A 24,952-nucleotide genomic window follows, 5' to 3' on the forward strand; every position below is an offset into this window, starting at 1 on the left:
TAGAATGAGGAATCCAAATAAGCTTTTATCCTTACAGAAATTACAAGTTTCTTTCGAATGTTATACACTTCAACAACATAGACCTCCAACTCTTTTTTTCCTCAATTCTTGCTATTTCAAGGACACTGACCCAAATTACCAAATAAATACCCTTTAATCAACTTAATCACAAATCCCAAGTAACAGCCAAAGACACATATACAAATGTACTCCTTCACACCAAATTCAATACTAAATTCTACTTTACCTAAACAACTGTCCAGAAACATTTTGGCACCTACCTTGGTCCACGTAGTTATAAATCAGTGTCGATATTGTCGTCGCTGCACTTGTCTCTGCTTGACCAACGCTAATGGAGGTTAAGAGCAGTGCAACCTTGTTAGGTGTATCTGTCCAATATATATTCCAGTCAATTGGCATACTGTAACTATGCTAAGATGTTAATCCATTCAACATACTAAAAGAAAACATCTGAAGAGGGCCCAGACTCGAAAACGAACAAGAAATGGCTAGCTGATGGGAACATTCCTTCGTAGTAGCCAGCATTGAGTCCAAAATTTTGAACCTTGTGAATGTAATTAAGCCATCAACTAACCTGCAGCATCCAGTCTTCACCAACCAAAAATATGCAATCACAGTTGGGAAGATATGATGTCAGGAGATAGAGTAGCCATTTTATACAACACAGCTAACAAAAGAGACCTAGCCTGACGTATCAATTTCCTTCCCTGGGTCTTCATCGTGAATATTTCTCTTCAACCTTCTTAACCAGATGTTGTAGTCCATTGGATATGGTGTTCCACATAGACTATCGACATAGTCGGCAAATGCTTTTAGAACCGTAGACATATCACCAAGCTTCTGCTGGATTAATCTCCTAGACCAAGAGGTCTCTCTCCACAATAGTGCCCCCTCAACAGAATCCAAATCAGGAAAAGTGCCACCAGTGGCATAATAGAGCATATAAACTAGGCTTTCTGCATCTGAGGCCGAGCAGAGTTTCCCCTCTTGTAGTGCAAAAGTGGACGAGAAGTGAAGATTCAAAGCAGGACGGTCCCTGTCTTCAAGAATTGCATGTCCCCAGCCAATAAGAACAAAATAAGGCCATCTTACACCAGATCTCACACAAACCACGTTCTCCGGCCTGATGTCACCATGACGAATTCCAGCTGAAGCTGCAGTTGAGAGTGCAGACAAGCAGTCATGGCAGCACTTTAATGTTTCTTCTGAATTGAATCTACCTCCATTAACCATGTCAGCTACCGTTTCACCAACTGGGCTGGTAACAAGAATGGGTGTGCCACACCAAGGGTGGTCACAGTTGCCACCTGAGCTAGGTCTACGACACTGACCAGGATGAATAATCCTCCCAGATGCACTTAACTGAGGTAGGTACTTACTAGATAGACCTTTCTGTTTCATTACAGTTAGCACCCTGGTCTGCCTCTGCACTTGATACCACAAGTTCATATCTTCCCATGCTTCTAGCTGAGAAATTCGAGATCCAACATAAAGAAACAGACTCTTTCCAGGTTCTTCGATAGGAGAAGCTATATAAAATTGAAGCTCCCCAGAAGTCAGGAGTTCATTAATCTGATAACCCTTTTGCCAGTTTGAATCCTCCAACCACAGCACGGATCCTACTTCTAACTTTACTATCTCTTCGGACTTAACTTTGATCGAATCTTCTTGAACTTCAACAATTTCAGGGGAAACACTTTGTTGTTGAAACCTAAACAAGCCATTTCCATTCACTCTGACATCTCCCAACTGCCTCTCCACTCTTCTAGTTTGCAAACGAGAACTATGATCCGCAGCTAGATCTTCAATCGAGTGCCTGGGAACTCCTGCAAATTGAACAATACAATGGAAGATTGCAAAAAGCAACTGCAATGCCCCAATATCTCCCCAGTTTGCATTTCCAAGCTCGTTCCAGATCCTATCAATCGGAGAAACTGATATTGTAGCATATCCTTTTATCCATTCAGCAGCACATTCATACACATTATTCAGGTCAAACTCCAACCTACTTAAATCTCCTTCAACTTTAATAACTCCTCCATACCGTGAATCAACAAGAAGAACAAAGACAGAGCTCAAACTTGGTGAATAGTTTGATTTGCTCAAGCTTCTTGACAATAGCAATCGGATAGCATAAAAAAGAGTCTCACCTAAAATAGACAGAGAAGGGCAGCTCTCATGATCCACAGCAAGATTTCCAATATCAGGACTAAGTACAGCAAGCGTAATAATTTGGTCCCATTTCCCGTGGGGATGTCGATGATTCTTCAGCAGTATGCCAGTGGCTGAAAGACCTTCAATTTTCCCACTAGCAATTGCCTTCTCAGCCGGGTAAAATTTTAAATTATCCCTGTATAAGCAGCCAACATTAAAAGGCATGGGCTGATCTTGACTCCAAAATGCCTCCCACAAACCTTTCACACTTGCATGAAGAAAATCTTCAACAGCAAGATAAGCAGTTGCTTCCACGCCATCAGAGGCAGAAGCATATATAGGGCTGGGCATTCGAATCAGCTGCTGAAATGAAATCCCTTCTAGTGCATAGTCAAACTTCTGTAAATCAATCAACTCAAATGGCACATCAAAAACAGACTTTTTGGTTCTAGAACTCTCTGATATTTCTTCGAACCAATCCTCAAGTTTAGCAGTGAAGATCTCACTGTCTGAAAATCTGTTAAGAAACTCCTTCCGGTATCTACACTTGCTTCCCGATGATACACTAGACCTTTTTGTCCCAGAACCCACTGATTCCTGGTCCGGTGATATACCTGTCGGAGGAAGTTGATCAATTAGCCTCAAGCTGGTCTGAATTATATATATATATAAATATCGGTACTTGATGTGTGATGGTAGCTTTAACTAATACAATGACGCCACTCTAAAATGTGCCTACTCAGTACATAGACTTCTCACTCCCTCAAATTGGACTTGGGATTCTCAGAATCACTCAAAATTAGGATATATATATATATATATATATATATATATATATATATATATATATATATATATATATATAAACTCTGGCTAACAGAAGAATAGGTTTTAAAATAATGAAATAATTATAGAAAGTAGAGACGAAGAACACACAAATTTACATCGAAACCCAAGTACCGGGAGAAAAACCACAAGTATTTTTTGATAAAAATCACAATGTTCCATACGGACCAATTATAAGATGGAAAGTATCAAAAGATTAACCAATCATTCATTCTTCATGTACAAGAATGGATAGGGTCGTTTATCCTTAGTTCCATGTGCCACATGTTAATACAAGAGACGAAGGACCATTTGGAGTATCGAATGTTAACGTTTTCTCAGTTGAAGCAGACTATGAGGTACACATTAAGCTTCCATAAAACCAATACTTTGAAGACCTCGTGAGATAGTTAATATCACATTTTTATTGTATTTCTATTTGTTTTAATTTGACATGTTGGTAACTACCATTAATAGCTTGGTATTAAAGATGGTGGTTGGAAGATAGAAAACTTAGTTAATGTTTTATGTTGACTTTTTGATATTTTCATTAATTAGAATAAAATCTCTACAAGGCTATATAAGACCTCTATCCTTCCATTTGTAAAAGAAGACTTTTGATGAATGCAATTTGAAATCTCATTTTGAGACTTTTCCCTTAATTTGTAATTCTTGTGATCATACATGCGAGCCATTCAATCTAACCTTGATCAAGTTTGATTGTGGAGTGACTCAATTTAGAACAAGATTTTCAAATCTTACTTCTAGATCTTTCATCTAAGAGGTAATCTAATCCTAATTCTCTCTTGGTAGATCTAAATTAATATAAGGAGGTCTTAGTTTCTCATTTCAAAGGTTCTTGCTACGTTAATAGCTTGGATCTTTGGACTGAGGATTAGGATTCCGTTATCATTTTTTTCTTGTTATTTTCTGATAAAAATTACAATAGGCACAACGAGGGAGAATAAATAGAATACACAAGGGAACAAAAAAAGAAAAGATTTAGGAATTAGGGTAAATATTTCCATAATCTTTCCATAAATACCCTAAGGGCCAAACCCACTAATTCTAAACACTCCCCCTCAAGTGGGGACGTAAATATCAATGATGCTCAACTTGCTAACACAAAATTCGAAGTTTGGTCTGAGAAGCCCCTTGGTGAGAACATCAGCAACCTGTTGGCTCGAAGGGATGTATGGAATGCATATGCTCCCACTGTCAAGTCTTTCTTTGATGAAATGCCGATCGATCTCCACATGTTTAGTTCTATCATGTTGAACGGGATTGCCAGCAATACTAATAGCCACTTTATTATCACAAAAAAGCTTCAATGGTGTCTCACATTCCAAATGAAGATCAGATAGAACTTTCTAGAGCCAAATTTTCTCACATATTCCTAAACTCATGGCTCGATATTCAGCCTCAGCGCTGCTTCTAGCCACAATAATTTGCTTCTTACTCCTCCAAGTTACAAGATTGCCCAAACAAAGGTTCAGCCTCAGCGCTGCTTCTAGCCACAATAATTTGCTTCTTACTCCTCCAAGTTACAAGATTGCCCAAACAAAGGTACAATAACCAAAGGTAGACTTTCTGTCAACAACATATCTTGCCCAGTCTGAGTCAATATATGCCTCAATGGTCTTTCTGTTTGTCTTTCTAACCATCAACCTTTTATCGATGTTGTTGTCAAGTATCTCAAAATTTTGTTGACAGCTTTCATGTGTTCCTCATAAGGAGCTTGTATAAACTAGCTAACACTCACAGCAAAGGAAATATCAGGACGGGTATGAGATAAGTAAATTAATTTACCTATAAGGCGCTGATATTGTTCTCTATCAACTGGAACTTGATCATCAAAGATTCCTAGTTTACAGTTGAATCCAATAGGAGTGTTAGCAGGATAACATCCCAACATGCTTGTCTCAGTTAGCAAATCAAGGGAGTATTTTTTTTAGACACAAAGATGCCTTCTTTAAATCCTTTCATCTCCGTTACAAGGAAATATTGTATATTTCCCAAATCCTTGATTTCAAATTCAAACCCCATCTTCTTCTTTAGTTGAACGATCTCATCAGTATCATCCATAGATAGTACAATGTCATCGACATAGAAAATCAATACTGCAATTTTACCTACCTTGAAGACTTTGGTGAACAAGGTGTGATCAGAGTGCCCCTGATTGTACCCCTGAGGCTTGATGAAAGTGGATAATCTATCAAACCATGCTCTTGGTGATTGTTCCAACCCGTATAAGGACTTCCGAAGCTTCAAACTGCTAGGCCCCCAATTTTACTTACTTATAATAGAAGGACTAAGAAAAACAATGAAGCAAATAAGGAAGCTACACGTGCGAGTGGGGAGGAAAGCAAGGAAGTTGGGGACCATTCAGATGAGGACCACTGGTTAGTTAGTAGTGGGAATTAAAAGGTGGGATGGAGAGCAGAAGAGGGTACAGAAATTTTGGTGGAGAAGGAGATCGGCTGAATTCCTCCTCGCGGGGTAGGAAGGTAGAAGTTCTAGGTTCCTTTGTTCATGTTATTTGTTTATTTTGATTTCCAGTACTATCGTTTAGCTTGAGTATTTGTTCTTGTTCTTGTTTTGTTTGTGAATGATTGTTTGGATCATTGTTCTTGTGATCGAGCTGTAAGTTTTTCCTTGTAATCGTTGAAAAGTTTAATAGAAGTATTAGATATTATTTGGTATCTTAACATTTGGTATTAGAGCCGTATAACCTAGGCTAACGAGTGAACATGGCAAAGAAAGTTGAAGTGAGGCTGAATATGGTAGAGCAGGGGATACAAAAGCTTCCAATGATTGAAGAAAACATTGCTCTGCTATCGAAAAACATTTATGAATGGGCTGAGCCCATGGTTGAAATCCGAAGTTGAGACATTGGAGCCCGTTGGGCTGGCCCAGATAATGAAGCTGGCCCTGAAAATTGAGAATCGAGAGATGGTCCGAAAGGAGTGTGGGTTAAGTAGTGCTTATGATAGCAAGCCCTCATCCAAAGCACAACATATGCGTAATGCTAGTATGACAACCGCCTATGAGACAGCGGCAATAGGGAATTGGCCAATGAGAAATATTACTCTGAGGGAGATTGCGGCTGGGGATAACTGTTGAGAAGGTCCCACCAAGCAACTACCTGACGCAGAATTCCAAGAAAGAAGGGAGAAGGGGCTGTGTTTTCGTAGTGGGAAAAATACCACGTAGGGCATAGGTGCAAGACTAAAGAAAATAAGGAGTAGAGGATGCTAGTGGTAAAGGAGAGTGGAGAAGAGTTGGAGATTGTGGAGGAAGAGTATTATGATGTTCAAACAGAGATGAAGCTAATGGAAGTATAAAATGTAGAGAATCTAAACATCAAACTGTCCATAAATTCTGTCGTGGGTCTAACAAATCCGAAAACTATGAAAATCAAAGGGAAGATTGGTGAAGTGGTGATCTTGATTGACTGTAGGGCTACCCACAATTCCATTGCAGAAAAGTTGGTGAAGAGGATGAGCTTACCATTGAATGAAACTTCTAACTATGGGGTGATATTGGACTCGGGAATTGCAATAAAAGTCAAAGGAGTATGTGGGAACGTTGAAGTATGGCTGGGAGAATGGAAGGTTGTTGACAACTTCTTACCCTTGGAATTGGGAGGGGTGGATGTGATACTAAGGATGCAGTGGTTGCATTCGTTGGGAGTGACTGAAGTTGATTGGAAGATCTTGTTGCTGACATTCTATCATGAAGGAAAGAAAATAACGTTTAGGGGAGATCCGAGCCTTACCAAAACCCAAGTTAGCCTGAAAAGCATGATGAAGTCGTGGGAAGCTGAGAACCAAGGATTCTTAGTGGAATGCAGGGCTATGGAAGGGGGAGTATGATGAAGACCGAAACTAGCAAGTAGAATTTCTCTCTTTATTTCATCGAAATGGTAGAATATTACAGAATATATTGAATTGATATCTCAATTCAGTAAGCTAGGATTACAATCTTAATCTTCTTTCTCTAAAGGATGAACAAGCTTAAATTCTCTATTACAGAATTCATACCCTTCTTCCTGCCCAAACAATGCTATTTATATTTCACTCTAACTAACCGCCCTAACTAACTATCACAGCTCATTACAGCTGTCTATCTTTTATTTATCACACGTGCGGCTTTTTTTCCCCCTTCTAGTATAATGTAGAATAATTGGGGGTCTATCATTACTCTCCCCTTCCAAATTCACCTTGTCTTCAAGGTGAAAACCTGGATATAAACTTGGTTAGGTACTGTGTTGTAGAATGCACATTCACATGCTCTCCAATCATCTTCTTCAGTTGAGAAACATGAAAGACCAGATGAATAGATATACCCACTGGTAATTCCAGTTTGTAGGCCACAAGACCAATCTTCTCAATAACTTTGTAAGGTCCAAAGAACTTGACAGAGAGTTTTTCATTTCTTTTCTTTCTTAGGGATGATTGCCTGTAGGGTCTTAATTTTAGAAACACCATGTCACCTACTTGATACTGCACATCCCTCCTCTTTTTATCAGCATACTTCTTCATGTTTTCCCCGCACGCTCGACGCCAATGAGTTTTTTTTAGACAAAAAGAAAACTATGCCTTTGCCATATAAAATATTAAGTAATAATAGCATGGCACGTGCAACACATAAATGCTCTATTAAAACTCCTAGAGCTACATCTCTCTCTCTAAGTTGTTCATCTAGTGTCGAATTCGATGTTTCTCTGTCCATAATAAACTAAGGGAGGTGGTTTCTGTCCATAAACAACTTGAAAGGGTGCTATCCCCAACGCTCTCCGGTATGCTGTATTATACCAGTATTCAGCCCACGACAGCCACTTTACCCATTCCTTCGGCTTCTCACTGCATAAACATCTTACAACTTCAGTTTGCCCATCTGTTTGAGGATGATAGGTTGTACTCCGATTCAATTTAGTCCTTGCTAGACGAAAAAGTTCTCTCCAAAAGTGACTGAGAAAAACCTTATTTCGGTCTAAAACTATTGATGAATGAAAGTCATGCAATCTCACTGTCTTGGCCATATATGGATGATAGAAAGTACCCATATTTGCTAAGATGATCAACCACAACAAATATCACCTCAAAACCATGAGCCTTAGGCAACCCTTCTACAAAATCCATAGAAATATCACTCCAAAACTGGTTAGGTACTTCGAAAGGTTTAGTTAACCAGCAGGAGATAAGGCAAGTGTTTTATTTCTTTGGCATACTAGGCATTCATCACAGTATTTTTTAACATCTGCTTTCATTCCTTCCCAATACAACTCAAAAGTCAATCTTTTATATGTTCTCAAAAATTTAGAGTGGCCTCCAAAAACTGAATCATGATAGGTATGAAGTATAGCAGGGATTAATGATGAAGATTTAGAAATTACCGGTCTGTTCTTGTACTTCAATATCCCATGCTAGATTGAGAAACTTCCTTCGGTTGCATCTCTTGAACCACTCATTTCTGCTATTATCTTTTGCAATTTGTGGTCCTTTTTCACCTCCTCTTTAATTGATTCAAGATCAACAATAGTTGGAGCTGTCAAATTGTACAATTTTGTGGCTGATGGCATCCTGGAGAAGGCATTTGCTACTTTGCTTTCCAGCCCAGGCTTGTACACCACTTCGAAAGAGTATCCCAGAAGTTTAGCTAACCATCTCTGGTATTGGGGTTGTACTACTCTTTGTTCAAGTAGGAATTTCAATGACCTTTGATCTGTTCTGATCACAAACTTCGTCTACAACAGATATGGCCTCCATCTTTGGACAGTAAAAACAACAGCCATCAATTCTCTCTCATAAACTGGTCTTGTCCTATCTCTCATAGCCAAAGTATGACTATAAAAAGCAATGGGCTACTTTGTCTGAATCAGAACAGCTCCTATTCCATATCCTAATGCATCTGTCTCGGTTTCAAATAGTAGAGAAAAATCAGGCAATGGTAGAACAGGGAGAGTCATCATAGCCTTTTTAAGCTTCTCAAAGGCTTTTTCTACTTCATTGGACCATTTAAATCCTCCCTTTTTAAGTAGCTGTGTCAGAGGAGCAGCTATTGATCCATATTGATGAACCTCCTATTACCCTGTCAAACCAAGAAATCCACAAACTTCCCTCACATTGGTTGGACATGGCCATTCAGCTACTGATTTAATTTTTTCAGGATCTACTTCTACCCCTGCTAAGATATTATATGCCCTAGGTATTCAACCTTAGATATTGCAAAGCTACATTTTTTTTTATTAACATATAGCTCATTCTTCCTTAGAATTTTTAGTACTTCTAGATGTCTTAGATGATATTCAATACTCCTGCTATAAATTAGAATATCATCAAAGAAGACTAACACAAACTTCTTTAAAAATGGCTTGAATACCTTATTCATCGGTGATTGGAAAGTGGCCGGCACATTAGTAAGCCCAAAAGGCATGTCTAAGAACTCATAATGCCCTTCGTGAGTTCTAAAAGCTGTCTTTTTGATATCATCTTCACTCATATTCGAATTTGATGGTAACCAACCTTCAAATCAATCTTTGAGAATAATGAAGCTCCATTCAACTCATCAAACAGCTCCTCTATAACTGTATGGGGAATTTGTCTGGAATAGTAGCATTATTTAATGCTTTATAATCCACGCAAAAGCGCCAACTATCGTCCTTCTTTTTTACTAGAAGCACTGGACTTGAACAAGGACTCTTATAACCTTGAGACCAGCATTTCTCCAACTAATTTCTCCATCTGAGCTACTGATGATAGGCATACCTATATGGTCTCATATTAATAGGATTGATGTCCTTTTTCAAGTGTATATGATGTTCAATGCTTCTTTTTGGGGGCAACTTCTCAAGCCATTCAAACACGTTTGTAAAATTTTCTAACACTGCTGACAATGATTCTCCCACAGCAGACAAATCTTCATTTTCATTTAGTTCAACCGTTGACACTTCTTTCAGCTCAATCACTCTGCATTCAACAAGAAAACCCCGATCATCCTCTCACCAAGTCTTCATCATGTTTTTAAGGCTCACTCAAGATTTGGTGAGGCTTGGATCAACACCTCCAAGTTCTAATGGCAAAAATTCATCTTTCACAATCCATTCGTCAAGCTGGACTTCTACCCCTTCACAAACTCCTTTGCCTGACTTCCCAGACCCTAAAATTACTCCATAATGAGGAGTTTCGTTGGTTGATAGTTGTAGTAACTTCACCAATTTCTCAAAAATGAAATTGTGAGTGGCCCTACAATCGATCGACACAATTACTTCTTCATTCTGTAATTTCCCTCTCACCTTCATGGTCCTTGGATCATTCAATCCTCCCACGAAGTTAATTGATAACTCAACACAAGCTGTGCTAACTCCCCTAACTTCCACAGCATTTAACTCCTATCTTTCTGTTTCCTCTTCTTCAATAATTTCGAACTCTTTATTGTTATTTGTTACAACAAACATTCGCAATTCTCTTTGATCTTTCATTTTACATTTATGATCGACCAAACACTTCTCATTACACTTGAAGTACAAGCCTTTTTCTTTACGTGCCTAGAACTCAGCATCAGGCAATCGTTTGACTGTCCTTCCCTAATTACTTTGTTGGTATTTGATCCTCTCAAAGTAATAGTTCTTATAAAAAATGTAGTATTCCCCCTGTTTTCATTTATAGAGGTGTTCCCAACAGGTTTTTGAATTTCCTGAGGTGTTTGGCAGGTATATTCCAGCAACGTACCCATTTAAATTGGCTTCCCCTCTAATGATTTCTCTATTCTCAACTAACTGAGCAAGTTGCATTATTTGAGCTAGTCCTTTTGGTCTACAAAATTCTACCTCAGCCTTTATCTATGGAAACAACTCATTAATGAATGTTTCCTCAATCACTCTTTCTTGTAAATCAGATAAAGGAGCTACTAATTTGTCAAACATATTTCTATATTCTTCTACCGTAGTTTCTTGTTTAATTCGAATGAATCTTCTACAGATTGATACTCACTCACTGACCGAAAACGAACTAGTAATTGCTCCTTCAAATTCGCCCAGCCTAGAAACTTATCTCTCTCCTCTTGTGATCGGTTTTAATGCTGGATCTTCGAAACTAATGGTCAAAACTACCATTTTCTCAGATTCACTAAGTTTGTGAACTTGAAAGTACCTTTCCACGCGGAACAACCACAAGTTAGGATCCTCGCCATTGAAAAACGGCATTTCGACTTTCTTGAATTTGTTTCGGTTGCCATTGTTATCTTCTATATCGGCTTTCTTTTTTACTTTTTCAGAACCGATTTCACAACTGGAAGATGGTTTGTTCTCCTTCATATTTGTCGTTGACAACTCACGCATCATTGATTCTGACAGTCGTGCACACATCATTGATCTTTCCTTCGCTGTCGTTTCCATAAACATCAATATCGCCTGTTGCTGTTTCTCGGATTGTAATCGCATTAACTCCAGGTTCTTCGTGATTTTGATCAAGCTAAGTTCGATCATAGGAATTTTACTCATCTCCTTTTTCATTTTGGCAATCTCTTGTTCAATCAATTCCATCCTCTCCTTAGTTCGCGTCTGAACCATTTTTGGTTTCCTCCCTAGAATTCACCGCTCTGATACCAAAATGACGAAGACCGGAACTAGCAAGTAGAATTTCTCTCTTTATTTCATCGAAATGGTAGAATATTACCGAATATATTGAATTAAGAATATCTCAATTCAATAAGCTAGGGTTACAATCTTGATCTCCTTTCTCTAAAGGATGAACAAGCCTAAATTCTCTATTACAGAATTCATACCCTTCTTCCCGCTCAAATAATGCTATTTATATTTCACTTTAACTAACCACCCTAACTAACTAGCTATCATAGCTCATTACAGCTGTCTATCTTTTATTTATCACACGTGCAGCTTCTTTTTTCCCCTTCTACTATAATGTAGAATAATTAGGGGTTTATCAGAGTATCAGTAAAAGAAGGGTATGAGGAAGAACCATTGCGAACGGTGGAAAATCCAATCCCTGCCATCATAGACAAGTTTGCTGATGTTTTCGAATGGCCAGAGAAGTTACCACCACAGAAAGGTAATGATCATCATATATATTTGAAAAAGGGAGTTGACCCGATCAATGTACAGCCATATAGGTATGCGCACCACCAAAAAGAAGAGATGGAAAGATCAATGGATGAGATGCTTGACTTCAGGCATCATCAGGCTCAGCAAGAGCCCTCACTCCAGTCCAGTTTTGTTGGTGTGAAAGAGAGATGGGAGTTGGAGATTCTGTGTAGACTATAGGGTTTTGAATAATGTGACAATTCCAGATAAGTTTCCAAATCCGGTATAGAGGCGCTTTTCGACGAGCTGAATGAAGCCAATGTATTTTAAAAAATAAACTTAAAAGTTGTGTATCACCAAATCAGAATGTACCTTGATGACATTGAGAAAACAGCCTTCCACACCCACAAAGGCCACTATGAGTTTCTAGTGATGCCATTCGGATTGACCAATGCTCCATCGACTTTTCAAGCCTTGATGAACCATGTCTTCAAGCCTTACATGAGGAGGTTTGTCTATGTCTTTTTCGATGACATCCTAGTGTATAGTAAGGGGGTGGAGGAACACGCTCAACATCTAGAAGTGGTGTTGGAGTTGTCAAGGGTGAATGAACTATATGCTAACCTTGAGAAGTGCAGTTTTGCTAAGCCACGAATTGGGTACTTAAGTCATTTCATTTCCGAAAAAAGAATTGAGGTAGATCTTGAAAAGATCGATAAAAGAACGGCCTGTTCCCACGAATGTACGTGAAATTAGAGAATTCTTGGGGCTCACAGGATGCTACTGCCAGTTTGTGCAAAATTATGGCACCATGGCAGCTCCTCTTACCCAACTATTGAAAACAGGAGCTTACAAATGGAGTGAAGAGGCTAACACGACTTTTGAAAGGCTCAAGATGGCCATGATGACCCTCCCAATGTTGGCTATGCCTGACTTCAATCAGTCGTTTGAGATAGAGTCTAATGCATCTGGTTTTGGGGTGGGAGCACTACTTACTCAAGCTAAAAGACCAAAAGCCTTCTTCAGTAAAACCTTGTGTATGAGGGATAGGGTGCGGCCTGTGTATGAAAGGGAGCTAATTGCAATAGTGTTTGCGGTTCAGAGGTGGCGGCCATACCTATTGGGAAGAAAGTTCATGGTGAAAACTGATCAAAGATCCCTCAAGTTTTTGTTGGAGCAAAGGGTAATACAACCCCAATACCAGAAGTGGATTGCTAAGTTATTGGGATATTCGTTTGAAGTTGTCTATAAACTAGAAAACAAAGCAGCGGATGCCTTATCAAGGATCCCACCCACGGTGCATTTGAGTCCGTTGACTACACCAACTTTAGTGGATGTTGCTATCATCTGAGAGGAGGTGGAGAAAGACCCTGGTCTACAGGAAATTATCAGGCTCAAAGAAGAACAAAATCTGGAAATTCCACATTATACTATACAACAAGAGATGCTGATGTTTAAAGGCAGGTTAGTGCTCTCAAACTCATCCTTCTTATTGCCAACCATTATACACACTTACCACGATTCAGTCTTTTGGGAATACTCGAGCTTCCCAAGGACATACAAGTGGATGACCGGTGACCTATATTGAAAGGGAATGAAGAAAGATATTAAGAAATACTGTGATGAGTGTGTGATTTGCCGAAAAGACAAGACTTCTGCCTTATCCCTAGTAGGGCTACTGATGCCATTAGAAATTCATGATGCCATTTGGAGTGATGTTTCAATGGACTTTATCGACGGCTTACCAAAATCAGGTGGATGGAAAGTGATTTTGGCAGTGGGTAGATTGGTTGAACAAATATGCACATTTCTTAACCTTGAAGCTTCCTTACACGGCCAAAACTATGGTTAAGGCCTTTGTCAAAGAAGTTGTCAAGCTACACGGATATCCCAAGTCTATAGTCTCAGATCGAGACAAAATCTTTCTTAGTCATTTTAGGAAAGAGATGTTCAAGTTAGCAGGGACCAAGTTGAATCGAAGCTCCTTCTATCATCCCTAATTTGATGGGTAGGCGGAAGTGGTAAACAAGAGTGTGGAAGCCTACCTAAGATGCTTTTATGGTGAGAAACCGAAGGAGTGGAGTCAATGGCTACACTGGGCAGAATACTGGTATAACACCACGTACCACGGTTCAATTGGAATCACTCCATGTCACACTATCTATGGAAGATTACACCCACCCTTGATCCAATACGAAGACATAGAAACACCTAACTCCACTCTTGACCAACAACTGAAAGATAGGGATGTGATCTTGGGAGCATTAAAAGAACATCTGTGAGTGGCTCAAGAAAGAATGAAGAAGTACGCCAACCTGAAGAGAAGGGAAATAGGGATGTAGAATCTCAGGTAGGAGATCTTGTGTTCCTAAAAATCAGGCTCTACAGGCAAGTATCGTTAAGCAGGAAGTGCAATGAGAAGTTGTTGCCAAAGTGTTTTGGGCCCTATAAGATTCTAGAAAACATTTGGGGCAGTAACTCATAAGTTGGAACTCCCGAGCTCATCAGTCATTCATCCAATGTTCCATGTTTCTCAACTTAATAAGGCAGTAGGAAATCTTGAACAAGTACAACAGCTCTTATGTGAACGAAAATCACGAATGGATCACACAACCGGATGAGGTATATGGATATCGCAAAAATCAAGCTATAAAAGAGTGGGAAGTACTGGTCAATTGGAAAGGACTGCCACCTCATAAAGCCACTTGGGAAGATTGTGCAGACTTTAAGCACCAGTTCCCTAAATTCCCCCTTGTCAAGGTGGGTTTGGAGGAGGAGAGTGATGCTAGGCCTCCAATTTTATTTACTTATAATAGAAGGAATAAGAAAAACAATGAAGCAAATAAGGAAGCTACACGTAGAAGTAGGGAGGAAAGCAAGGAAGTTGGGGACCACTAGTTAGTTAGTAGTAGGAATTAAAAGGTGGGATGGAGATCATAAGAGGGTACGAAAATTTTGGTTGAGATGGGCTGAATTTCTCCTCGCGGGGTAGGAAGGCTAAAGTTCCAGATTCCATTGTTCATGTTATTTGTTTATTTTGATTTCCAGCATTATGTTTAGGTTGAGTATTTGTTCTCGTTCTTGTTTTGTTTGTGAATGATCGTTTGTATCATTGTTCTTATGATTGAGCTGTAAGTTTTTCCTTGTAATCGTTGAGAAGTTTAATAGAAGTATTAGATACTATTTGGTATCTTCACACAAAATTGATTATTAAGTTGAGCTTCAAATCCTGGAGGAGGACTCATATACACTTCCTTTCTAGATCCCCATTCAATCTAGATCCCCATTCAAGAACCATAAACATCAAGTTGATATAGAGGCCAATTTTTATTCACTGCAACAGAAAACAAAACTCTGAGGCCAATTTTTATTCACTGCAACAGACAACAAAACTCTAATAGTTTCAACTTCGCAACAGGGGAGAAGTCTTAGAATAGTCAATTCTATAGGTCTAAGTGAACCTTTTTGCAACTAGCCTTGCCTTATGTCTATCAATTGTACCATCTGCTCTGTACTTGAGTGTAAACACCCATTTGCATCCAACAGTCTTGTGTCCCTTGGGGAGTGAGTCTTGTGTCCCTTGGGGAGTGAGTAGAGATTCCAGGTTTTGTTCTTTTCCAGGGCTCTTATTTCTTCCATGAGAGTAGCTTTCACTTCAGACACTCTAAGCCAAGGTGGATACTCTTAGGTATTGTGGTAGAGTCAAGATTGGTGGTAAAAGCTCTAAACAGTGGTGAGAGATTCTCGTATGACACATAATTAGATACGGAGTGCTTTGTACAAGACCTAGCACCTTTCCTCAGTGCAATAAGAAGATCAAGAGATGGGTCATACTTACTAGTATCTCCAGAATGGCTTGACTTAGTTTCGTTTTTAGAATGTTCAGCAACCACCTCGTTCTCATCAATCATGTCCTCTCTGTCTATAATGACCCCATCCATACTGCCCTGTGTCAGGGGCATAATTGTCCAACGTATTATTTACCGTTGGTCATATGCCCGAATACTCCCAAATTACTTTATCTTTATGTCTTGAAAGTAGTTTAGGTTAATTCTTTCGTTTAGGTGTCGCCGAGTCATAGTGTGACATTTCGGCTTTTTCATATGCAAGCCTGCCAAGGCCAGAATTCTCAATATGTACTATAGGGGGTACATGAACAGTCCGACCCCCGCCCAAGCCTTGTCGCACTCATTGCATGCTGAGTTATTTTCCTTGCAATTGACAGTCTTCAATGCTTTCTTTATGACGTTTTCAACTATTTACTTTCTCTCTCCCGTTTTATAAAAACATTTTCCCTAGAACGGGGAGGGAGGCTACGTCATACCGCGAGTTTGACCGCGGATTCCGATTTTCGAACGGCTGACTTGCTGATTGAGCTAAGCAAGTGCCGCACAATCGTGTTGAGAAGTTACGATTGTGACAAGTGGTATCAGAGCCAAATTGGCTAATTGACGATTACACCGAAGCATGTCGTCGTCGAATCCATCGGGCAAGGCCCAGAGAGACCGACTAGTAGAGATAGAAGAGCAGATGCTCTACCTAGTCGAAGTTCCCGACTCCATCCGCTACTTGGAGTCTCGTGTCGACGAAATTTCTGAGAAAGCTAACATGATCGATGCGGTAGCTGGCCGTGTCGAAGGGCTGCCAATACAAGAGTTGTTGGCAAGGGTTGACGCCCTAGAAGAAAACACCAACGCCAGAAGAACTATTAACTACGAGCGTGGGGAGAGTTCCTCGGGCTTTGGTGCCCACATGGAAGAACGTGTCGGCGAGCTTGATAACGCTCAGAAGACACTATTAGAGATGATAAACGGCATGTCGGAGGATTTTAGAGTCACCCTCGATGTCGTTAGAAATGAAATCGCAGACGTGAGCGCAAGGCTGAGTCTCACGATGCGAGCAATGGCAAGCCAAGCTCCAGCTGGAGGAGCAATTTCGGTTAGCAAAGTAAAAGTCCCAGAACCAAAGCCCTTCTGTGGGGCAAGAGATGCAAAGGCCCTGGAGAACTACATTTTCGACCTTGAACAGTACTTCAAGGCTACAAACACTGTCGCCGAAGAAACCAAAGTGACGTTGGCAACGATGCATCTGTCTGAAGATGCAAAGTTGTGGTGGAGGTCCCGATACGTAGACATACAGGAAGGACGCTGCACTGTAGATACGTGGGACGCCCTGAAGAGAGAACTTCGCTCGCAATTTTTCCCCGAGAATGTGGAAATCCTGGCTCGGCGAAAATTGCGCGATCTAAGACACACTGGCGAGATTCGGGAGTACGTGAAGCAGTTCGCAGGGTTAATGCTAGACATCCGGGATATGTCAGAGAAAGACAAAGTTTTCTACTTTGTCGAAGGGCTGAAACCGTGGGCGAGGGCCAAGTTGTATGAACAAAGGGTCCAAGACCTCACGTCAGCATATGCAGCAGCCGAACGGTTGTTCGATCTGACAAGTGACTCTCAAGATGCGAGGCGTAATCAAAGTTCCTCACCAAGAAGGAACAGGGATAGTCGCCCGAGCTCTCCCAAAGCTGTCGGGGGAGACAAACGTTCTGGTAAGGACCGCAAACCTTACCAGTCAACCACCGAAAATACATGGCGGAGGCCGAATGATCGAAGCCCAACCAAGCGTCCCCTCAGTTGTTTCATATGTCAGGGGCCCCATTTGGCAAGGGAATGCCCGAACAAAGTCGACTTCCATGCGTTTCAGGCCTCCTTAATTGCGGATTCAGACGATAAGTCAAATCAAGTCGAGGATGAAGTGGGCCTGATAGATGGGGGCGAGAAGACCCGAATAGGGGCCATAAAATACATGTCCTCTCTCCAGAAAAAGTCAGGGGAGAGCCACGTGCCATCGAAAGGGGGCTTACTGTATGTTGACACCTGGATCAACCAACAGCAGGCTAAGAGCACTATGATTGATTCTGGTGCAACCCACAACTTCATAACTGAGGCGGAAGCTAGACGTCTAAGGCTCCGTTGGGAGAAGGATTCAGGAAAGATGAAAGCCGTGAATTCCATTGCCCTACCTATCGTCGGATTGGTGAAGCGAACGACGATAAAGTTGGGAGGATGGAGAGGCCCTGTAGACTTTGTGGTTGTAAAGATGGACGACTTTGATGTAGTGCTGGGAATGGAGTTCCTCCTTGAACATCAAGTCATTCCAATGCCGTCAGCCAAATGTCTAGCGATTACCGGATCCTTCCCCATGGTAGTACAAGCAGATATTCGGCAGCCTAACGGGTTCAGAATGATATCGGCCATGCAACTAGGCGAGAGTCGCGCCCAAGAGGAACCACCGTCTGTGGGGATCCTGCTTGGGGCGTTGGAAAAGCTGGAGGAGACAGTCCCCAAGGACACTCTGTGTGTCCCAGAGAAGTGCCATGGTGTGATGCCAAGTAGTTGGCCCAAGTCCTCGTCGAGGCGAAGGAGGACCAACCATGGGAAAGAGCTGCCATTAGAGGCAAAAGCGCATGCGAAGAATGCTCATCGCATGGCGCCGCCGAAGTTGACCAAACTTCAGGAACCATCAGAGATGTTGTCGAATACAGGGTGTAGTATACCCGTACAAGCTCCGTATGGAGCCCGCGTCCCTTCCCTGAAGAAGAAGGACAGAAGCCCACAACAGTGTGTTGATGGCCGCCCACGTGGAGTGAAGCATCTCCCAAAGTCAGACGACCGACCGAGGCAATGTCGAGTAAGAACAACGAAGGCAAAGGGACTCGAGAAAAATTGTGCCACTAGGCATGAAGCATACGAGTTCCCCGTGGTCCCGTTGGGTCTTACTGATGTCAAGGGAGGAAAGTGTTGTTCTGTGCAGGGCCAGGTGAGCGCGCTGATTCATGTGGGGGAGTTCCACCAAAGTGGTTCGTCGAGAGAAGAAGACACTCAGTGGAGCGAGAACCTCGAGTGTCGGGGCGCCTTCAATAGTTCGAAGCAAGCCATGATCGAGGGGCCAAGTCTTGGGGTCGTCAACGCGACCAAGACTCCTGATGTCGAAGCCGAGCAACTCAGCTGTGTGCTCGCAGAACACCTGCATCATTGTGTTGATGGCAGACAAGAGAATTGGGTTCAACTGCTGAAGGCAGCCCAATTCGGTAGTAGTGCTCAGACAGACTCGCCGAACAAGAGAAGTCCGTTTGAGATTAAAGGTAAGAGGCGTCCTGTATTTCCGCCTCTTGCTGATGGTCCTTACGTAGGGGATCGCCCTCAAGTTTACAGAGTTGAAGAGGAATGGGAGCAGATGGCCGACATCGCTCGAGTGTGCCTAGAAGAAGCTTCAAGGCCGGTGGAGGAAGAGGTAGATCGAGAGCGATGCCCTCTTGAGTCCGAGTGGAAGACCAAGTTCCCATTTAACGGTGCAGCAATGTTGTACGATCATCTGTCAACCTGGACCTGGAGGAAGACAGAGAAGTCGAGTGAGCCCTTGCTAACAGAGTAAGGGTGGGTAGAAGGTCCACGAGGGAGGCACATAAATTCCTGGTGCAGCGGAAGAAGCCCCTCGTGGAGGTAACCAGTGGAAGACCTGTCGAAGATTTTGAAGCGTGGATGCAGAAGACCGAAGAGCTCCAGCTTCGCCAGTTGACGAGGACGTCAACCGTTTGAGTGGGGGAGAATGTCAGGGGCATAATTGTCCAACGTATTATTTACCGTTGGTCATATGCCCGAATACTCCCAAATTACTTTATCTTTATGTCTTGAAAGTAGTTTAGGTTAATTCTTTCGTTTAGGTGTCGCCGAGTCATAGTGTGACATTTCGGCTTTTTCATATGCAAGCCTGCCAAGGCCAAAATTCTCAATATGTACTATAGGGGGTACATGAACAATCCGACCCCCGCCCAAGCCTTGTCGCACTCTTTGCATGCTGAGTTATTTTCCTTGCAATTGACAGTCTTCAATGCTTTCTTTATGACGTTTTCAACTATTTACTTTCTCTCTCCCGTTTTATAAAAACATTTTCCCTAGAACGGGGAGGGAGGCTACGTCATACCGCGAGTTTGACCGCAGATTCCGATTTTCGAACGGCTGACTTGCTGATTGAGCTAAGCAAGTGCCGCACAATCGTGTTGAGAAGTTACGATTGTGACACCCTGCTCACCCATATCTTCCAAAACAACTGTCTTGGACCAGTCATTCTCACACTGTCGGTATGTGAGTCAGTTGAATTTGTTTCAGACCCATCATTCTCACTCATTCTATTAATACCATGCGAGTTAGTGGAGTCAGGCGTACCTTAATCTCTTATTGGTTCTGAATCTTGGACAGAAGTCGTCTGAACAACAAGAGACTCAACTCCCTTTTTGAGATTCCTTTTATAGTAGGTTTTCCAAAGAACTTGATTTATGGGTAAGATTGTACTGTGAGGGCTAGGTCAGGTAAGGTAACCACAGTAGGACAAGTAGACTCTAAGGGAAGCATATAGTTAGACTCTTCACTCACACTCTCCCCTGAAGTAGGCTAACAGAAAAAAGGACGATCTTCAATAAAGGCGACATAAAGTACTTACGTGACAATAAGTGCAATACTTTATAGCCTCGTTTGTGCAGAGGATACCCAACAAACAAGCAAGCCTGAGCCCTAGGGATAAATTTAGTTTGGTTAGGACTATGGCTATGGACATAGGCAGTGCATCCGAACACCTATGAGATGAGCGGACATGAGAGGACATGCGGTTGATGAGATGAGCGACCGTGAGAATGACATCACCCCAAAGATAGGAAGGAAGAGAAGTGGACAACATAAGAAAACAAGCAACTTCCAACAAGTAATGACTTGTACGTTCGGCAACCCCATTTTGTTGGAGGTGTAAGCACAGAAACTATGGTGAACAATTCCCATAAAGAATAAGAACTCGTTAAGAGAGTGGTTTTGAAACTCACAACCATTATCACTTCGCAGGATTACAATCTTTGTATTGAATTGCATTTCTATGGTGTGATAAAAGTCTCGAACTGTGGAAGTAACTTCGAATTTGTTGGAGATCAGGAAAAAGCCATGTAAGACGAGTATGGTCATCAATAAAGGTCACAAACCATCGTTTTCCAGAGGGGGTAGTGACCTCGGATGGTACCCAAACATCACTATGGACAAGAGTAAAAAGTCGGGTTGGCTTATAGAGTTACAAGGAAAACAAGACTCGGTGTTGTTTAGCTTTTATGCACACATCACAAGATAAGGAAGAAACATCAACTTTAGAAAAGAGATGCGAAAATAGATATTTCATATATTTAAAGGGGATGACCTAAATGGAAATGCCACAACATAAGATCTTTTTCGGAAGTGGTAAAGTAGGAAGATAAAAGACTCGTCCTAGAAATACGACTAGAGGAGGCATTATCATCAAGCAAGTAAAGACCCCTACTGTGTCGGGCAGTGCTAATCATCCTCCCCAAGCTCAAGTTCTGAAAAAAACAGAATCAAGTAAGAATGTTGTTTTGCAGTTTAACTCACGAGTAATCTTGCTAATCAACAGAAGATTATATGAAATTCGTGGCACATGCAACACATTTCGTAATGAGAACTTGTCAAAAAGAGAAATTTTCCTTTTCCCGAGAATGGGAGCCAAGGAGCCATCAGGAATTCTTATCTTTTTATTCCCAGCACACGGAATGCAGGACACAAAGTGTTTAGAGGAACCGGTTAAAAGATCTGTGGCACCAGAGTCCAAGATCCAAGGATTCTTACCATTAAAACTAATGAGACTAAAGGACTGAAGTATACCTGTTGGACAATAGCTCCAAGTGTGGTTGGACTAGCATTCTCACTCACCTAGGAAGAGGATAAAGTAGGAAACAAGGTTACCACATTCTCAAAATACATCGGTACAGAAGTGTTAGATGTCGTCCCTAGGGTAGCCCCAATTGCTGTAATATGTTGTCGAAGCCCTTCCAGTTGCTGTTGAGTTATTCCTGAAGAGGAAGCTTGCACGTTAGGGTTGAAATGTGCCGAAGATTCACCAACCTCAAATGTTGAGTGAATTTGAAGATTCTTAGTATTGGGATAATAGCTAAAATCAGTGGTTGGTAGGGCATACAGATTTGATAGCAGAAGCGATGGTGGCCAACCGGAATTACGTGGCAGAACATGAATCGAGGCATGGGGAGCAATATAGACTGCGGATGAAGAATAGGTTTGCACGGATGGAATGTTCAAAACTTTCTAAGGAAGATAGGACTAGCGCGTGGATGTCCGACGGAGTCACGTGGCAGTGCGCGAGAGGGTTTTGGCGGCAGACGACGGAAAAATTGACGAGGATACATTTTCCGATGTTTTCTGAAGGCGGGGAACCAAAATTGGTGCCTGTCTCCTCTGTTTGATTTCCATCACTAGTTGTGTTGTTTAGGGTTTGCTCAATTTCCCGCTCTGATACCATACTGAAAGTAGAGACAAAGAACATACAAATTTACGTGGAAACTCGAGCACCAGGAGAAAAACCACGATATTATTTTTCTTATTATTTTCTTATAAAAATTACAATAGATACAATGAAGGAGAATAAATAGAATACACAAGGGAATAAAAAAATAAAAGATTTAGGAATTAGGGTAAATATTTCCATAATCTTTCCACAAATACCCTAAGGGTCAAGCTCACTTATTCTAACAATAATAATCAGGATCAAAATTCTTACTATTTGGTTAATACATAAGTTGTTGATGCTAACAGAAACACACTTTCAAATACTTGCCAAAAAGATGAAAATTAAGCATGAATAAGAAAGATGGATGAAACCAATAGGCTTTCATTAATCAATACACAAATACCTAATGAATGCCACAAGCAAAAACTCATCTTCCATTAAGGTAGTAAAAAGTAAAATATCAAGAAACAAATGACAAATTTGTCATATGATATAGAATTACATATACTCGTGTTGTAAAAACCAATCACACTATACATCTACTTATTTATGCAGTTACTTCTCCATATAAAAGCTCAATGACGGTATTTTATTGGAGATTGCAAATGATCACTTATAAATAATGGAATCCAAAGTTGTATTTCATGAGTTACATATGAGTTTCATATCACTCATAATTCTTACAGTCACACCCCATGCATAATTACTATCAGCATCCAACATAGAGATCAGAATGCCCAAAAATACATACAACTATCACAATTGACTAAATGTGAAAATGGTTACTTAGAAGCCAACAAGCATTTAAAATTTCCCTTCTGACACACTGGTCTCTTAAAAACCACAGAAACTTTAATTTGGCTAGTATGTCCAGCCAGACACTCTGAAACAAGTTGGACATGTGGTAGACACTTGTTAGCATAATAAATATGTCAGACACTAGTTAAACAAAATCTATATAGGTCCAACAATTGTCAAACATAAGACTTTGAATAAATTGAGGGTCAATGCATCAAACCCATTTTTAAACATATAAATGCTTAAACTTATTTGACTTTAAATTTCCTTCTTGTATAAAAAAGATGTATAGTTTAGTAAATGTGTCCTTCGCATGTAAAATTCTTTTTCCAACGATACATCACCGTATCCTAAACAGTATATGTATCTCGCATCAATATCTGTGCTTGTTAGGACATTGGTTTCAGCCATAACCGCTCGACTTAAGTGACTATTACTCAAGAGGCTGTTTGCAACAGGGATGAAAAGTTTCCATATCCATATAAAACGGGACCAACAGACAAATCTATCAGCAGTTAATTTCATTTCCAACTATTAGAACCACAATCAATAACACTACACCAATCACCATACCAAATACGCCACAATTATGAATCAAAACTCAATGAGACTTCAAAATGAAATTGCCAACAAAAGAACTTAACCCAGAAACCCTAAGGCATCCACCATAAATAAATAATAATAATAATAATAATGATAAAAAAAAAAAAAAAACCGACAATTTCCATCTCAATTCTCTGCAAAATCCAAGACACCCAGTTCGTAAACCCCACAAAAACTTTCCCAAGAAGAAACAAAAAGAGAAAGGGTGGGAAAAAGGAAAATGAAAAGAGAGAAACAGAAAAAACCCAATACTCCTCACTCACCGCCACGACAAACAGAATAAAAATCCGACAAAAAGAGAGAAAATTTCAGAATTAGAGAGAGAAATCTGACCTTCCATTGAAGAAATATGAAGTTGGGAGTCCAAAAGCATTGACTAGTAACCCCCACAATTTCAAAATAGAATTCAAAATCCAAAAAACTCCGATTGATTCAGTCTGAGTGCGATCTCGGCAAAATTCTCTTTGCTATGGTTTTTCTTTCTGATCCTCACTTCACGAATTCCATCGAACAAACACGAACTTCCACTTCCAAATTCTCTTTGCTCTCTCTCTCGAGAGTGCAATAGTAAGTAAAAGCCGGCATGTGGTGTCAACCAGTGGAAGATCAAAGGATCCGACCCGATCCGATCCATGAGTTTGTTTCGTTTGTTGGGACTTAGCTTACGACAAGTAGTTTTTCTTTCACTGTTTTTATTGAGTTGTTGGGTTTTGCATAAAGTGTGTTGTCGTCTTGCGTTTGGTCATATGTTTTTGCCTTTTGGTTGGGGAAATTCTCGTGTCATTCATCTAAATTTTCCCTCTTTACCTAATTTCACTAATTCTTTTTATTAATGATTTTCTTATAATATAAGTTGTTTGGTCGGTGAAAAAAATTATTCGATGAGACATCTACGATGTAGTTTTGAACTATATAATTTGTATAGTTAAATTTGTATCTAGTAATTGTTACCGAGGAGGTATGTAGATTTTTAAATATGCATTTAATTATTAAAAAAGAATCATACACATTTACTATTCTACTTAATTTATAAGTTAAAATATGATTTTGGTATTGTACGAAAATTGTCTTTATTAGTTGTTCTTTCAACTATTATAATGTAGTTGTTGGGAAGTAAAATATTTGATAAAAAAAACTCACATGATCTTCATGTGC

The 24,952-nt window shown here is 40.5% G+C and overlaps 1 protein-coding gene across 5 annotated transcripts; it reads right to left on the reverse strand.

The window, feature by feature from the left end:
• LOC103502889 (uncharacterized) lies at nt 1–24,420 on the reverse strand. 5 transcript variants are annotated; one of them, XM_051088216.1, is made up of 5 exons: nt 24,131–24,420; nt 22,070–22,409; nt 21,757–21,944; nt 21,278–21,437; nt 1–2,789 (listed from the first exon to the last, which is right to left on the reverse strand). In XM_051088216.1, exons 4-5 carry the CDS (start codon nt 21,417–21,419, stop codon nt 703–705), a joined length of 2,229 nt encoding a protein of 742 aa, XP_050944173.1. In that variant the 5' UTR covers nt 21,420–21,437; nt 21,757–21,944; nt 22,070–22,409; nt 24,131–24,420; the 3' UTR covers nt 1–702. The 5 variants fall into 5 exon arrangements, with proteins under 5 accessions (XP_050944173.1, XP_008465232.1, XP_050944174.1 ...); XM_008467010.3 differs by having other exon boundaries at nt 21,398–21,437; nt 24,131–24,418; XM_051088217.1 differs by having other exon boundaries at nt 21,757–22,409.
• Nucleotides 24,421–24,952: the final 532 nt, after the last annotated feature.

Source organism: Cucumis melo, chromosome 8 (genome assembly GCF_025177605.1).
Source record: "Cucumis melo cultivar AY chromosome 8, USDA_Cmelo_AY_1.0, whole genome shotgun sequence".
NCBI lineage: Eukaryota > Viridiplantae > Streptophyta > Magnoliopsida > Cucurbitales > Cucurbitaceae > Cucumis > Cucumis melo.